General features: G+C 38.9%; 1 protein-coding gene across 1 annotated transcript; it reads right to left on the bottom strand.

Moving 5' to 3' along the window:
- Window positions 1-9: 9 nt before the first annotated feature.
- On the bottom strand, window positions 10-15,089 carry calcoco2 (calcium binding and coiled-coil domain 2). The gene is made up of 15 exons (XM_033611256.2): window positions 14,956-15,089; window positions 14,321-14,482; window positions 13,297-13,399; window positions 11,051-11,211; window positions 10,664-10,789; window positions 10,433-10,558; window positions 10,248-10,352; window positions 10,057-10,166; window positions 9,904-9,973; window positions 7,387-7,554; window positions 7,110-7,298; window positions 5,169-5,285; window positions 4,901-5,081; window positions 3,088-3,113; window positions 10-2,676 (listed from the first exon to the last, which is right to left on the bottom strand). The coding sequence occupies exons 2-15, from the start codon at window positions 14,474-14,476 to the stop codon at window positions 2,515-2,517; spliced, it is 1,800 nt and encodes a 599-aa protein (XP_033467147.1). The 5' UTR covers window positions 14,477-14,482; window positions 14,956-15,089; the 3' UTR covers window positions 10-2,514.
- Window positions 15,090-16,729: the final 1,640 nt, after the last annotated feature.

The following is a 16,729-nucleotide window of genomic DNA, read 5'->3' as shown; positions in this document are numbered from 1 at the left end:
GACATCAGCTGCGTTCGGATTTATTTTTATTATATCAGCAGGATCATTTAAATGCACTTACATTTAATCATTTGATTACATCATGTACATAGATTCACTTCTCACCTTGCTCATCCACATATCAACACTTCACTCCTTCATACACATTTTAAAGCAGCAGGAATCAGCAGTTACATAAGCACTTAAATAGGATGATCTGGTTATATTAGATCACAATAATTGCAGAATACAGAATTGTGGTTAATATATTACGTTTTAAATGTGACATGCCACTTATTCTAAATTCTAACTTCATCTATTTAAATAAGCATTTAATGCTTTGAGCATGTTTTAGCCTTTTTACTACACGTCATATATTCCTCACTGCTGTTTATGTTCCAAAGCATACCATATGGTTTTTAATTTAGTGCAATATGAAAGTCAGCTGTCAGAAATTTGAGGCCCGTTTAATGTAGCTAACATCACAAGTTATCTTATAAAAGTAATGAACTACAGTAGTAACTGAAATGTGTCCATTACACTGACAAACCACAGAGATGACACTGAAAACTGATGTCAAATGTCTGGTCGAATTCATGATCTTGTTCATGTTTTCTTTGGTCGAATAGTTCCTGACTTAAACTGGAAATTTGTCATCTTTATGCCAAACAAAGGGAGGAATATTTCCTGATATCAGACACAATTGTCAACTCGTTACACTCGGCCACATTAACAGATTTCCGTGGGGGAGGGGGATTCGATTTTCCCCAAGCACTTGCTACAGACTCAATATTGAGAAGATGGATTTACAACAGCTTTGATAGCAGTGTCTGTTTTATCTATGGCACTTGGTATTGTTGTAATTACTCTTCTGGCTATGGCACAACACTTGACAACATCTTTACTATGGCATTTAGTCCCACCCATGGCACAGATTGGCTAATTGTTAGTCCCCTTATGGCACTCATTGGTTGCTTTTTATTTCAAGTGGAAACTGCCTGTTTCGTGTCACGATGCTGGGCAAATGTGTCCACACCTATGCACTCCGGTGTACACCTGCAGCGCGCCAAGCAGGGAAAGTATGCACATCATTTGGCAGTTACGGTAGGCGGCAGAAATGCCACTTTCGCCGCTAAATTTCAGCAGCAAGAGCGGTGTTTTAAAGTCACCACGACCACGTGGCCCATACAAATACAAACAAGTCAAAGAAGACTGATAAGACAGAGAGCTGATGATGTCACTCAGGCTTGCATAAAGTCATATTGTGAACACTACCGTCCATGAAGGCACTTGTTTTCTAACCGTGGCTTTTGCCGCCGAAGTTGTTTGGTTTGTCAGCTAACATTTGCTAGTAGCTGCTGCTGGCTGACAGATTACACTCGATTTAAACAGCTCTTTCAGCCCTCACCGTTATGTGCTAAGCAGTGCACTGTCAATTCTGTGGACTGGGCAGATTCAAAGGTCTGGACTTGGGCCATTCAGGAGCAAAAGTCCTTTAAATCACTCACGCTTGCCCAATTTGTGAGTTTAATGGCCAGTTTAAGACTATTTTATCGAGGCAAAATATGTGTTTAGACAACATTCAACATTTGAAAATAAAGGTGACGTAATAGAGATATTATATCAGCACAAGTATCAGAATATTTCAAACGATACCCCCTTCACTTGTGTGGCAGTCCACTGCAGAGCTTCAAAACCCTCTCCACTTTTAAATGCATCACTGTGTGATGATAATCTGACCAAAAATAAATGAGGACACAATGTTCACTGTGGTGGATTACATAGTGAAACCCAGGCAGATTTGATGTCGCTGCCATCAAGCAGCAAACGTCCGTTAGCGCGCTCACAAATTTTAATCTTTTAATTGAATCATTGGCTATGCTACACGCACAGACTTTTGACTTCCAGGTGGAGACTGTTTTGTGCAGGAGTTGTGGTGATTTAGGGAGGAAGTTGAGGTCAATAAAATCTCTGATACACACAGACACTGAGGGAAGCACAACCAGCAACATCTGTGCGCGTTGTGGACTGTTGCCAATGATATTTATTATTAGTAAAACAAAAATTGTGGACGCCAGATCTGTGAATTCAACGGCCAACTTCAACATTTTAGAACTTTGGCTTCATTTGTCAAATTAAAACACAGGTTTTGTGTCTCGATACAGAAACTCTAAAAGTGTCAAAACATTTCAAATGATGCCCAAATGTTGTGCGGTAATTTACTTCTAAGTGCATTAATGTGCAAATTAGATGACATTTGACATAAAAAAATAGAACATGATGTTCTCTGAGATGGATTATATTACTAAGGCAGTTTCAATGTCTCTGCCAGCTGATTCTTTCAGCATGATGGACACTAACGACTTGGAAAAAAGCCCAAAAACTTGAGTATGCTTTGAAAACCGATCAACAATGATATAAAGTCTATGTAATTTGCCTTTAAGGTGTGCAAAAATATTGGCATGGTCCTTTTACACGACCACCCAACATTGTAAGACATGGTTTCTGCAGGTGTATGACTCAAGCGTGCCGTTCTCACAGCTCGTGCCCGTAGACGTGATCCTCAAACACAGACTGCTCCATGTTGTCGCAGATCATGGTGCAGAAGGGACACACTCGGTGACTCTGCTCATGCTGCTCCAGTTCGTGTCGGGTTATGCAGGGGAAGCTCTCCTGGCAGTGACGGCACACCAGAGCCTGCCGGGGTACAGAAATAGAGATCAGAAGGGGTAACAGAATAGGGAGCGGATTATGTTTTAAGTCCTCCTTCGAAAATAAACAGTAAACAACTGAGTCACGCCCGGATATCCAGAGTGAGGGGAGGGAGGTTTTGGAGTTGAGAGTTGCCTGAGTCCAGCTTCTTTAATCTGAATTAGTTTGTTTCAATACTAGGTTGTGTTAAATTGATTGTTAACTAGCTGGCTCTGCTACAAGTTTCCATTTCCTACTGTTTTTTGTTTTTTACAATTTGTTGTTAGTGTCAGAGAAACATGTAAAGTGCTTCTTAGCAAACACTGAGTGGAAATATTAGAAGGAAAATATAAGAGCGTGCGCAGCTACAGCTCACTGACATATTTGGATAGCAGTCATAGGAGTGATAAGTCTCACCTCTTCCTCTTGGTCTGGAGCTCTCCCTGCAACGAAAGGGAAATCAGTTAACACCACATTTATTAAAACAATTACTGTTACTGCAACTTTTTGTTTGGGGGAATAATTTGTTCATGTGCACGTGTTAAGGAGAAGTGGGTGATTATGGATGCAATCCTCCATCATGATATCAGGGTTTCTACAGATATAACCAAGACTTTTTAAGACCTTTTTAAAGCCACCTCATATGAAATTTCTTTGGTCTGTCCAATGATTGTAAATACTCATTTTCACGGTAATGTGACCGAAAATATTTAAGACCCATCAAATCTGAATTTAAGACATTTGTAGACTTTTTAGGGATCTGTAGACAAGCTGGATGTACATGAATTTGTATCACCATGTTTTTTTTAAATTACTTTTATTGCACATATGTAAGACAGCATGAAATACAGATAATGGAAAAATGAGAGATGTGTCAGGAGAGGTCAAGAAGCCACAAGCTTGTGTGATACATCTCCCTTCGGCTTAAGAAGAAAAACAATATCAAAAAAGGAAAAAACAAACAAATTGAAGCAAACAGAATAAGCAGAAAAACAAACCAATCGGGAGAAATATTCAATAAAAACAAAGAAATACATATAGGGCTGCAACTAACGATTATTTTCATTGTCGACTAATCTGTCGATTATTTCTTTGATTAGTTGTCAAATGTTTAAAAACATCGGTCTCTCTCCTAAACCCCAAAATGATGTCATCTAATGTCTTGTTTCGTTCTCACGCCAAAGGGTTTTAGTTCACCGTCATGGGAGAGTGTGTAAAGCTGCCAATATTAGAACGTAAGAAGCTGCAATAAGAGTATTTTGGGGTACTTTTATAGTACTGTCCTATTATAAAATGACCGATTAGTCGACTACTAAAATAGTCACCGATTATTTTAATCAATTAGTCATCGATTAGTCGACTAATCATTGCAGCCCTAAATACATGACAAACAACAGAGAAAAGAAGACGACAAAAGATAGACAGACAGAAGAAAAGATCTGTCTTTAAGGTATCAGCAGAAATAACCCAGTACCAAGTAGTATTGATCATTTTTGTACCCAGATCCCAACCCAGTCCGGTGGCATTTTACACAACTGAATTCTTTCATTCAGGTGATGGGTATCGAATAAGGAACTCTATTGGTGTTGGTATCACTTTAAGGTTAATGGAATTTGTACTGTTTTCGTCATTTTTTTAAACAACACCCTGCCTTAATTGTGATACAGTAAATTTTCTAGAAAATCAATTGGGAAAAAGTGAATGGATAAAAAGCGTTACTTATGTCTTTTTTTAAGTAAATCCAACAAATTAAATACCTGAAAAGTTGAGTTACTTCATCACGTTAGTCGTGTAAGTTCACAAAGCAGCCCTGCTCACTGAGTTGGGTCTAATTCACCCAGAGATGTTAAAGCTGCTTCTGTATAGAGAGTGTGGCAAAATCTTTGGCAGTAAAAACAGTGTAGACAGTATATATCGTCATATCACCTAAGATTCATGTCAAGTAACCAGAACAAAGTTCCTGGAAAAGACGTGTTTCCATCACCATTTTACATTCCTTAAAGCTCTACAATGGAAAATCCATTCACTTCCATTGAACACAAATGACGGCAGAAGTCTCTGATATCTGCAAACCTCAGGTAAGAAAATATCTACACCACCTGGGGTAAGTGGGAAAATGTTGTACCCTTTGTCCCTTTTATAGTCCCTTTTAAGAAAAACACACTGATTTTTATCTTTTATCGTGTTTTCCTGTTATAAAAACAGCAAGAAAGTGACTTCAGTTACTCACCTATGTTCTCATACAGGTCCCCAGACTGCTCAGGTGTCTCCTGCTGCTGCCACTCATGGGTGGTTGATGTGGTGGTAGCTAGTGAGGTGGTCTCAGGCTGCATGTGTGGTGTGTCGGCCGGGGGAGCTGCTTGCAATTCGGCACAAATTCTGCGCAGCCCCTCGATATCACTCATGAGATTCTGACAAGATAAATACAGTTTAATGACCAATGTGACCCTTTGAGTTGATCTGTGTGCTGAGTGAAGACGACGTTTGTGTGAAGGTACCTGGTTTTCTCTGGCGAGCTCGTCTTTCTCCTTTGTCAACAGCAGCATCATGTGTTCCTTCTCCTCCATGAGGCCGTCTTTATCTGCGATGACTTCATGTGCCTCTCTGAGCTGCAGCTGAAAAATAAAGAAGGGAAAAAGCCATAGTTTTTAAAATGTGGGAGAAAAAACATCCTAACTGCACATCTTTTCTTAACTTTCAGAGAAAAGAAAAATACGGTCTTCCAGCTACAGAAGCTGTTCCTAAACTCATGGCTTTGTCCCATCTCATCTCAGAAATCATCCCTGTGTCTTTGATAGGAGTTGCCATAAGAACGGCTCGCACTTGTCACTGACTTGCTGTCATGGACAAAAAACTTCAGGTGTTCAATTTTATTTTTCTGTTGGAGGAGAGGAAACCCCATCTTTTTGGGAAGTTTGCTTCTCAATTATTCTAGTAATAAATTATTAATTCTAATCAGTTAATTAATTTGAATTATTTATTATAATTCAAAGTGTCATTATACGGTTTGAGAAGCCTTTCAAGCTTTATACTCCAGTGTTCATATTGTTCCTCATCTTCACTGTCACTGCGACACATGGACACATTTTTTTGACCAGCAGGCTGAGCAAAGTACTCCAGACGTCCCTCTCCCCAGCAACGCTTTCCAGCTCCTCCTGGGGGATCTCGAGGCGTTCCCAGGCCAGACAAGATATATAATCCTTCCAGCGTGTTCTGGGTCTGCCCGGGGCCTCCTCCCTGCTGGACGTCCCTGGAACACCTCTAACAGGAGGCGCCCAGGAGGATCCTGATCAGATGTTGAACCACCTCAACTGGCGCCTTCGACGCGAACGAGCAGCAGCTCTACTCTGAGCTCCCTCTGGATGTCAGAGCTCCTCTCTAAGGCGGAGTCCAGACACCCTACAGAGGAAAGTCATTTTGGCTGCTTGTATCCTTGATCTCACTCTTTTGGTCACTACCCAGAGCTCATGACCATAGATGAGGGTTGGGACGTACATGGACCAGTAAATGAAAAGCTTCGCCTTCTGGCTCAGCTCCCTCTTCACCAGGACATCCCAGGGCAGCTCCCGCAGCACTGCTTATTCATCTCATGCTCCAGTATACCCTCACTCGTGAATAAGACCCCGAGACATTTTTCATTATGAATAAGAAAAGACCTCAAGTACCTCGGGGTCTTTTCTTATTCATAATGAAAATAAATTGAATAACACTGGAAATTTTCTGTACTTTAAATGTAAATATGGCACCAGAGTGTGTTAAAAAGCATCAAATTAGAGCTTGTTGATCAAACAAGTGCCAAGGGAGGATCCCCCACATCCCAAAATGCAGCCCAGGCTAAGCCCCAAATGTCCTCAAATCCTAGAATCGCCTCTGCACATACCTGACCTGTGCCTGGCCTCCTGCCATTTTGCAAAAGTTGGCCCCCAGGCAAAGCAAGTTGAGTATCCCTGGTCTAGGCAATCCTGACTTAGGAGTCATAACTTGTGAAATCCCTAAGTTAGGATGGTTATGTATTAGAAACATTCCTGTCCTAGGATAAAAAATGGTTATTTCCTAATTGCAGTGAAGAAACATGTTTCTGTAATACCAACAAAAATACGAAACCATTATTCTATGGAGCTGGCTTTGTGCACGACGTTTAGACGACCTCCCTCAGAGTCTCAGAGAAGCAACATATTTAAAAAACATCTTAAAACCCATTTATTGTCTTTGACTGTCTCTTTATCTTTGTTATTTTGTCTGATTGGTTTACATTTTGTTGTCTTTCTTACATTCTTTCACTTCCTCCTTTTGTCCTTCTTGTAACTTCTCTGTTGTAAATTACTACATAAAGTTTGCTTGGGTGTGCACAGGGCGTTGTCATGTTGGAACAGGAAGGGGCCTTTCCACAAGCTGTTGGAATCACACTATTATCTGAAAAACAGCACCTTTGAGTTTACCTCTCGTTTGCCACTTCTTCGTTCTGCCTGCTCCAACGATGAGACCACTCTCTCCAGCTGGTCTCTGACTTGCTGCAGGTCTCTGTCCAGATATTCAGCTTGTCTCTTGGCGTTTTTGGTCTCCTCCCTCTCAGCCGCCAGCTTTGCCTGAGCGTCCTGTAGCTGGCTGACGAGAGTCTGACACCGCGCCTGAGGAGGACATGAAGCATTTAACATAAAGGAAAAGTCACGTCAGTATTGTTTCTATTTAAAAAATTTAAGCCTTTTTTTCTTTTACCCTCAGGTCATCATCTGGACAGTTCTGCACCGCCTCCTGCTGCGACAGCCTCCTACATAACTCCTGGTTCTCTCTCTTCATGTCCTCCATGTTGTGTGTGAGGCTTTGCAGCTTTTGCAGCTCTGCAGAGAGCCTCTCCTTCTCTTTCTCACTTGTCTGAAGGTCCACCTGCCAAAGGTAAAGCACACATTTGAGTACAGGAACAAAGTTTTGATCATCTTCACCTGACCTTTTCTTATATTGATCATGTCAGTGCAGCAGTCATGGTGTTTATAATGACATGCATTTCATTCCTGAGCCGATTTAACTTGTGATGTCAGTCTGATTGACTGGCAGGGTAGTTAGAAGTTATGGTCTGTGCTGTTACCTTTACTATCCCTCCTTAATCGAAAACGCTGTTAACATACTGTAGTTTTCTACTAACAGATATTGAGTGTGTATCAAAGCCTGTTATATTTTCTTCCCTCTGTGCCATAGAGCTCCACTGTCATCCAAAAACTATTAACTAGAATTTCCGTCTCACAGTTGAACACCTCTGCGAACCAGTCGAGTCGCACTTATGATTTACATCCATGTCTGTGAAAACATGGATGCGTCACACATATCTTCCACCCGGCAACACAGAAGATCTATATAATCAGCTCAGTATCAAGATGGACACCAAAGATTAATGTCACTGATTCAGTACCTGACTGAAAAGTGTTTTTGCACGTTCTGATGTCACAGTGAAGTTGACATTTGACCATTTGGTTGCAAAATGCCATCACTTCATTATTATATCCTGTTAGGCATTTGTGTGAAATTTTGTCATAATTAGTTTATGAATCCTTAAAGCTATAGTGCGTAAGTTCTGTCGCCTCCCAGCGGATAATGCGTTATTACAACTAATAAGCCGGCGGCACTTCCGTGTACACAGAGTAACACTTGCCTTTGTGGTAGGATCCACTTCTGAACCGTGTCTCGGCTGCTTCTCCGCCATGTTGCTTTCTCTTTCTACCTGTGCTCTACCTCTTGCTATGACACTCTCCGCTCTTCCTCCCCCTCCCTTCTTGTTGTGAGGAAGCATTTCCTGTGTGCCAGCGCAGGAATGTCGCCGGTCGACACGCATACTAAAAATGATATATATTGAAAAATCCCGCGAGATGTTAGAGGAGCCGATCGATTTAATCAGCATTGTGTCATCTCCTCTAGTAGTGGCTTGGGTGAAACGGACATTTACTGACCTGTACAAGTTACGCACTATAGCTTTAAGCTATGGCCAAAAACATGTTTTGTAAGGTCACAGTTACCTTTCCGTTCGACCACCAAATTCTCAACAGTTCATAGCTGAGTCCAAGTGGACATTTGTGCCAATTTGAAGACATTCCCTCAGGGCGTTTTTGAGTTATCGCGTTCATGAGAAAGAGATGGACAACCCCAAAGCATAATGCCTCCAGCCATGACGGATGCTGGCACGCAGGCATAAAAACACACCAATGAGTCACTCTGGTGCACAGGATGTCATGTTCCTTCATTATCAAGAACACACACACACACACACTGTAGTTTATTTTGACTCAGTCCCACACACACCATCCTGCTGCCACAGGTACTCACTAGAGCACCAAATGTGGACAACAGGGTGCATTGTGAATCACACACTTTTTACTGTTAGTCTTAGTAGGTACTTTAAAAGTACGTACTGTTGCATGCAGTATGCACACAATCAGGATATACTGCTTCTTCATAACACTACTCCCTGAACTTTGACCCTCTTGTTCATACAACCTGAGATCAACCTGGAGAGCTCTGCTGTTATTACTTGGCGTTGTATGTAGTTCAACTTTTAAGTTATAGCTGCATACATTGCAGATTCTGACATATTACATTTACGATAGTGGAATTTCTCTGTCATCGTTATTTTCATAGTTATGTCATGTTGTCGTACCCCTATTATTACTATTCAGCCGATCATCGGTCACTTGAACGTGCCGTAATCCTTCATTACAGCTTCTAAGAGCTGTCAGTTACCTGTCAAAATGTCATCTGTTTGCAGCTCAGTCAGTGTGATGTGTCTTCCTCTGCGCAGAGGATTGTGGGTCAGACTAGCCAGAAACTAATGCTGGCTTACATACTGTGAAATCGGACCAGATGTAGTTGAACATCCTGGTATTTTTGCCATATTGCATTTGACACACTAAATCTTTTTCTGGTGTACTAAATAGAATGTTAATGTGGGTATTGGGACGCACAGATAGTCCCCAATAAATGCACCATTTCCTCCTTTTTCATCAACATCTGACTAAAACTACAGCGCCCAACTGTTTCAGGAAATTGATGAGACTTTGAAAAAATTAAACTACATTTATTTGTCTTCAGTAGGAACCAATGGGCTCGGGGCTAAGCGTTAAAGACAGTGTATGGAAGTCAGAAGGTCTTAAAAGACAGGTTAATATTGTTGAGGTCTGTTAACAGAAATAAAAATATAGAATTCAGCAGCTTTATGCTTTAACGTGTTGCACTACAAAGTAGATTTACCTGAAGGAGCTGGATGCTGTCGTTCATGTTGAGCAGTTCTCTCTGTTTTTCTCTGAGTTTGGAATTTAGTCTAAAAAACACACAAAAAACAGCCATTAGTTGCCAGAGACAATTGCATACCAAGTTCAACTTAAACGTGCAGATTTGACTCACGTGACGATCTCCACACACTGAGAGTCAACCCTCCCCTTCAGCTCCTCACGCTCCTCTTTGAGCAGGTTGATCTTCATCACAGCTCGGTCGTATTTCTCCTGAGCTTGTTTCTAAAAAAAAATTAAACAATAAGTAGATAATACAAGATTTTGTCTGAGCCTTGAACAGTTAAAGAGAAAACATTATCTCACTTCATTTTGCTTTGATTCTCCGTCTACACTCAAGCTTTGACTCCGTTGTTTCTGCTCATGTTGCTGTAAATCCATCTGCTTTGTCTTTTGGATCAACATCTCCGTCTGGTAGGAACATCAAAGTGAGATTTGGCACATATGCGGTAATACGGAGTTTAGATTTCACACTTGAACTGCAAACAAACCTTCAAGTTGTCAGATTCTTTCTGCTGCTGCTGTAAAGTGCTTTTCAAGTCTTCATTTTGTTCCTTGATTTGATCCATTTCTTTGGACAGCTGACTCATTTCTTTCTCCTTCTGTTCAATCTGCCCCTGTGGAAATAAATCAAACTGTGTCAAACATCAAAGTTCAATGTCTGTTTAACTATTTCTTTCTGTTGTGCAATGAGCAAATGTGTTCATCTGCTCTCAACAAACCTTCAAGCTTGCAGCCTCTTGCTGTTTTTCCTGTAGATCGGTTTTTAGGGTTTCATTTTCCTCTCTTATCTGATCCAGGTCTTTCTGCAGCTCAGCTCTCTCACGTACGCTCTGTTCGACCTGCTCCTGGGTTCACAAAAACACATTAAATCAATATAAAGCCTTATTTACTTTCACCCTCGGACTGTTTCACTACATATAAACACTTTATCTTTTCACAGAGCTTCACAATCAATCAGTAACTGTGAGTTTAAAAATACGAGTTTATTATCAAATATTTCCACAGTCATTTATTGTCTGATTGTTTACACGGTGCTATCGCCCTGTTGAGCAGTTAGAGATACAGTCGCTGGCTTTAGCTTCACATCTGTCCTTTGCATTTAATACCTGTGTTGTAATAACGAGGAGTTCATCATCCGGGCTGCTCTCGATGCTTTGCTCCACCGGGCTCTTGAAACAGAAAGGAGTGCTGGCTCCCCGCACCTGACCAGTACTGTCAACATAGCAGAACTGGTAGAACTCGATCTCATCCTTGGGCAGGTAGTACTCTGATGGGACAGGAACAATTAAATTATTCTACCACAGGCCTCACTGTTGATTAAACTGTCAATAAATCAGTTTTTTAGTGTGTAATATGTCAGAGAATGGTGAAAAGGGCCCATTACAATATCTAAAAAACCCATGTTGTGTCTTAAACTGGTCACACATTCAGGTGTGCACACATCTTACAATCAGAAATCTTATCTTAAGATACATTCTGTTGGCTTAACTTGTCCTTTCCGGTGCAGCTGCCTTTCTTAAGCATCTAATTAGGATGTAACTGCATAGAAAAAATGTTTTTCCTTTTTTTAAACCTTTTTGGGGAGATAATTTCACATTTTATCATCTCACATACATTTTTATGTTTTAAATATGAAAGATAACAAAGTTTAATTCTGATAAATATAAAATAATTTCAAAGGACTGATTACCAGATACGACACATTGACATCACACATCAACACGCGTGTATCAATACCTCTCTCCCTATTGACCCTTACCCACTATCTTGCCCTACATTTTCAATCATTTCAAATAAAATACAATTTTAAAAAAGAATAGAAAAAATAGTACTAAAAAAATCACAAAAATAAATAATACATTTAAAAAATAGAGAAAATGTTCTCTTATTATTTGTTAGATTTTTTAAATATTTTACATATATTTTTTTTAATTCATGTGCATAAATAAATTTTGACTTTTCAAAGCAGTGAAATCAGTCAACCATGATAGTAAGAGTATAAAAAAAATGCACTAATTAAGAGAATAATTTTGATGTAAAAAGTATGAGAATTAAAACATTACAAACTGGCATATAATTGTAGTGTTTATTCTCTGGCTGGCAGTGTGTTTTCATTCTGCTTAGAATTTCTTATCATCATTATTATTATATCATCTATCTGTTTTTTATTTTTTGTTGTCGTCTTTTTCTTTTTTTTCCTGTCCAGTATTTTTATGTCAGTGTTTGTGTGATCTTAGTGTTAAAAGTTCAGAAATTAAATCTATTAAAAAAACATTTGAGTTCCAGCTCTAAACATCTGTTTTCCTGTGAAAATAAATACTGGTCTCTCTTTGAAAAACCCAGACTATTGTTTAAAACACGATGCTCTGTTCTGAAAGTATTTCCAGAATCCTCAAAGACTCCTTTAATAATCTAAATGATATAATGTCCCCTGCATGATGACATTTTTGACCAGTTTCTCAAGTTATGACTCTATTTCCAATCTAAGCAGCTGGAAATAACATATCTCCTTTCTAGTTTTGTGACACAAGAATAATATGAGGACTTTATTCTGTATGAAAATGTAAAAAAATCGAAAGTAGCATCAATATAGAAAAATATAACTGATAATAAAGCTTTTAAATATTGCAAGGAGATATCATTTGTGTTAGCTGCAACCTAAGAAATAATATAAAAATCTCTGTCATTGTGCAGCAGACAAAATACTTTATCCAGATGTTTACAGGAGTCTTTGTGGAATCTATAAATATCATTAGAGCAGCAAATGTCATTAAATGATCTTCAGTGTGAGGCCAGGACAGTCCTGGGGCTTCCAAGATAAATGTTAAGGGTCACAAGATAAGCAAAAATAGATTTCTGTTACACAACATTGTGTTTTCTGGCTCTCCAGTAATATTTGCTTTTATCACGTGAGACATTGAATACCTTCAGCTCTTTGGGGCCTGAAATGAAACTATCTCTGAAGGAAAATGAACAGTTCAGGTCCACACTGGGGCTAAAACCTGTCATGACACGTCACGAGTAGACATCACTTTATTATAGGGGGTCACAAGCCAAAAAGATCAGGGACCATTTATCTAAAAGTCACTAAAATTGCCAGATCACCTCGACAAAATCTGAATCTGAGGATTTGACCACAGCTGATATGATGTCAACAACACTGAGCCAGAGGATCAGGCGTACAGTATGCCACAGCAGCTCATAAAAACAGATTTAACAGCTTGCGTCAATAATTATGCTCAAACTGTTTACACACTACACACTCTGAGTGTTCAGAAAGGTGACAGGAAGTGTACACTGCAGACATGACCAAGCATTTGCACTCTGCGGTAAGAGTGAAACTATTTCTCACCCTTAAAAACAGCTTGCCTCGTCGCTGACTCCTGCCCTACCACATCCAGACACGGCTCCACCCACACAAAGGTATGATAATCCTTTGTTGTGCTCCACCCGACCTGTATAAGAAAAGTCAGACAAAACTCAGATGCAGTGGCACCACGTAGACAGTAGTGGAACAAGTAGTCAGATCCAGTAAATGTTGCTTAAGTAAAAGTATTATCAGCAGACTTTACCTTAAGTTTAAAGAATACAAGTGTTTGTTGTGCAGTAAAATGTTCCTGTGAGTGTTTTAGTATTATATAAGATGTTTTTGGATTATTATTCCTGCTGCATTCATGTGTACGTTGCCTTTTACTGCTGTTAATGTTAAAGGTTGTGCTAATTTTAACTTATTATTATATGATAGGGTAGTTTAATCTACAGCAATGCATATGAGATCATCACGTACTTGTGGTGTGGCTGCCCTGTGAGAACCATGTATCTCTAAAAAGTTTCATGGTGTCACAAAAACAGCTGTTTTCAGCTTTGTGACGATGCATGTTCCAGCTGACCCAAGAGGGTTTTTGAGGAGTTTATTTCGCTTAAGAAGACGGAGAATTTTCTTAACACATACAGAAACACTTCATCATTCAGTTAATTTTAATTTATATATATATTTTAATCCAGATAGCCTGTGTTGTGCGTATTTTTAATGGTATTTTTTGTCATATTTTTGTTGTTTCTTTATTATATCCTATATATATGTGTCTTGATTTTTGCCAGACTTACTTTTAATCAAATTTTCTTGGCAATAAATCAAATTCTGATAATCACAAACATTCAAAATCAGTACATCTGGAGATATGTGGTGGAGGAGAGGTATGGACACAACTAAAGCTGCGAGACAAATGCAGCTGAGTAGAAGTATGAAATTGCATAAAACAGAAATACTCACATTAAGAACCTCAAATTTGCACTTAAGGACAGTACTTGAGGAAATCCTGCTTAGGCCCATTCAGCACATCATAAAGACATAAAAGCAGATATTGTTTCCTCACCTTAAAGATGCCCACCCAGTCCCTGGGGTTTGGCTGGAAAGCAGTATTGAGGGTGTAGCTGCAGGTGACGGGGGTCGAAGGCGGGTATGTCTGAGGGGTGTCCGTGAACACCACCTGGGAGAAGATCCGCGCTGTGGGGTCATCTGCCTCTGCCATGCTGAACTACAGCCAGTACACATATAAAGAGCGATGATGAAACACAGCAGGAGCCTGACTGATGACAGCAGGTGTCGTGACAGAAAGAAGCTCCGGTGTTTTTAACAGAGTTCCGTTTTCCTGTTGTTGTTTTGACGTCGTTAGAAATTTACTTTCAGTTGTCATCAACTCGATTACGCAGTCATATTTAACTCCAAAACACTGTGCCCATCGTTAAAAACATTACACTTTATGTTGAAACGACCGCCTTCTCTCTCCGGACGCCATTTAACGTTAATCTAAACTTTTAAAGGGCAGTTAGCGTTCATGTTAGCTTAATTAAAACGTTGAAATAAAGAAAGCGAAAGTAATGAGTCACAAAGACCGCACCCGAACGGTTATATAATGTTTACTTTAACACACACAACTGTTTTTACTCCAACAAGTCTCAGCAAACTCACATTTTTGATGAAATATTGACATAAATACATAAAACTTACATGTTAGCTGTCACTTGTCACACTCCGTCAACTACCAACATCCAGCGCGAGCGTCGCTTGTCTTCTCTGATGCATTCAGGTGCTCCTCGGATATTTGTACCACGTGCTCAACACGTCCGGCACGAAGAGAAAACACTTTTCAGGCGAAGATCCAAACTGATGTTGTTTGATTTACTGAGGGGAATCACAACATTTCATTAAAGCAATTTAATCTTTTATGAACAAAATTATTCCTGCTTATATTCTGTGTTGCCTATACTTTTGCACCATATTGATATTTTATAGGCTATTTCCTGCTTTGTGGCTGCACAATTTCTCAACTCTTATACTTAGATAACAATCACCACATTGTTTACAACATATAACCTGTTTAGAAGTTCGTTAGAAAAACATACAACACAAACAAGATACAATACAGACATTAAAATAAAAGTGCCTCATTGTATTAAGAAAATATGCAAAGAAACGACACTAAACTAAACAATTACTTTTAAGTGGACTCCGGGAAACATGGACACTCATTAGAATAATTATTCAAAGAAAAAACGAATTCAACAATAAAATAGCACAAATAGGGTATTAATCACAGCTAGATTCATGTGCGCTCAAATCATACTCTTTGCTCGTGTTTCCAATTGCCAGGGAAGGCATCTTTAGTTGCGCCCTTTGCAGTTGCATTATGGGAAATGTAGGCCAGTTTAAACAGCTCATTCTTTCCTCTCTTCTGCGGTGTGAGATTAAAACACAAGAGGGAGCCAAACTCTTTTACGTCATGGAACTGACCCTGTTCATTAAACCTGTTTTGTAACACTGAATGTGTGTTAAAATACAACCTGTGATTGTATTAGCCTACATTAGGCCTACTATAGAAACGTTGGGTAGATATTGGTGGTGTTATGCTGGTTGTACTTTTGCCTTTTTAGTTGTCATTTATAAGCGAACAAAACATGTCTGGGTGCATGACAGGCTCCTAACATCCAACATGGGAGCTGTGTGATATGTTATGACTGAGATTTTAGCACTAATATCTGGAAACGCACAGACTATAAGATAATAATAATTAAATACTAACAAACATCTAACCTAATGAGGCTGTCCTCTCTTTTTCTTTATATAATTATTATAACACTGTTGACGAAGGCAACAAAAATTAGAATTATAAAATTACATCCACTGAAGTGCAACTGGAACTGACCTCTGTAATGTTAGATATTTTAATTAATTTAATTTCAATTTAATTATTTTTAATTAATTAATTAAATTTTTTAAATAAAAAATATTGCTGCAAATTGACATTAAAATTAAGAAATACAAACTACTTATTACTACTAGAATAAGAGGTGTTAGAAATGACAAATTACAACGTTTTAATTTGGTTTTTGCAATATATTTGTCATATAAGTGCGCATGTTTTATCCCAAAGACAATGACTTATTTTGTAAGCTGGACTAGCATTGTTGTCTCCCAACAACAATGAGGATTGCTGGTTCCCTCTAACAGTGCTACTCAAATATGTATTTTTTAAAAAAGAAAAGAAAAATAAGCTCATCCACGTAAAAACAAAAAAAATAGGTTCTCAACAGAAAATAGTAGCCTAAAAGCTAAAATAAGGGATAAAATAAAACATAAATAAGATATAAGATAGAATCAGAATTAAAATCACAATTAATGTATAAAGTATGTGTACACATATAAGCCTATGTGGGCTTTTCTTGGATTGCTCTTAAGTAGGCTAAATAAAAATAACAGATGGACAACAATGCTGGACAAATAA

The sequence above is a fragment of the Epinephelus lanceolatus genome, chromosome 21 (assembly GCF_041903045.1).
Source record: "Epinephelus lanceolatus isolate andai-2023 chromosome 21, ASM4190304v1, whole genome shotgun sequence".
Lineage (NCBI taxonomy): Eukaryota > Metazoa > Chordata > Actinopteri > Perciformes > Serranidae > Epinephelus > Epinephelus lanceolatus.
This window is presented reverse-complemented; position numbering and strand designations above follow the sequence as displayed.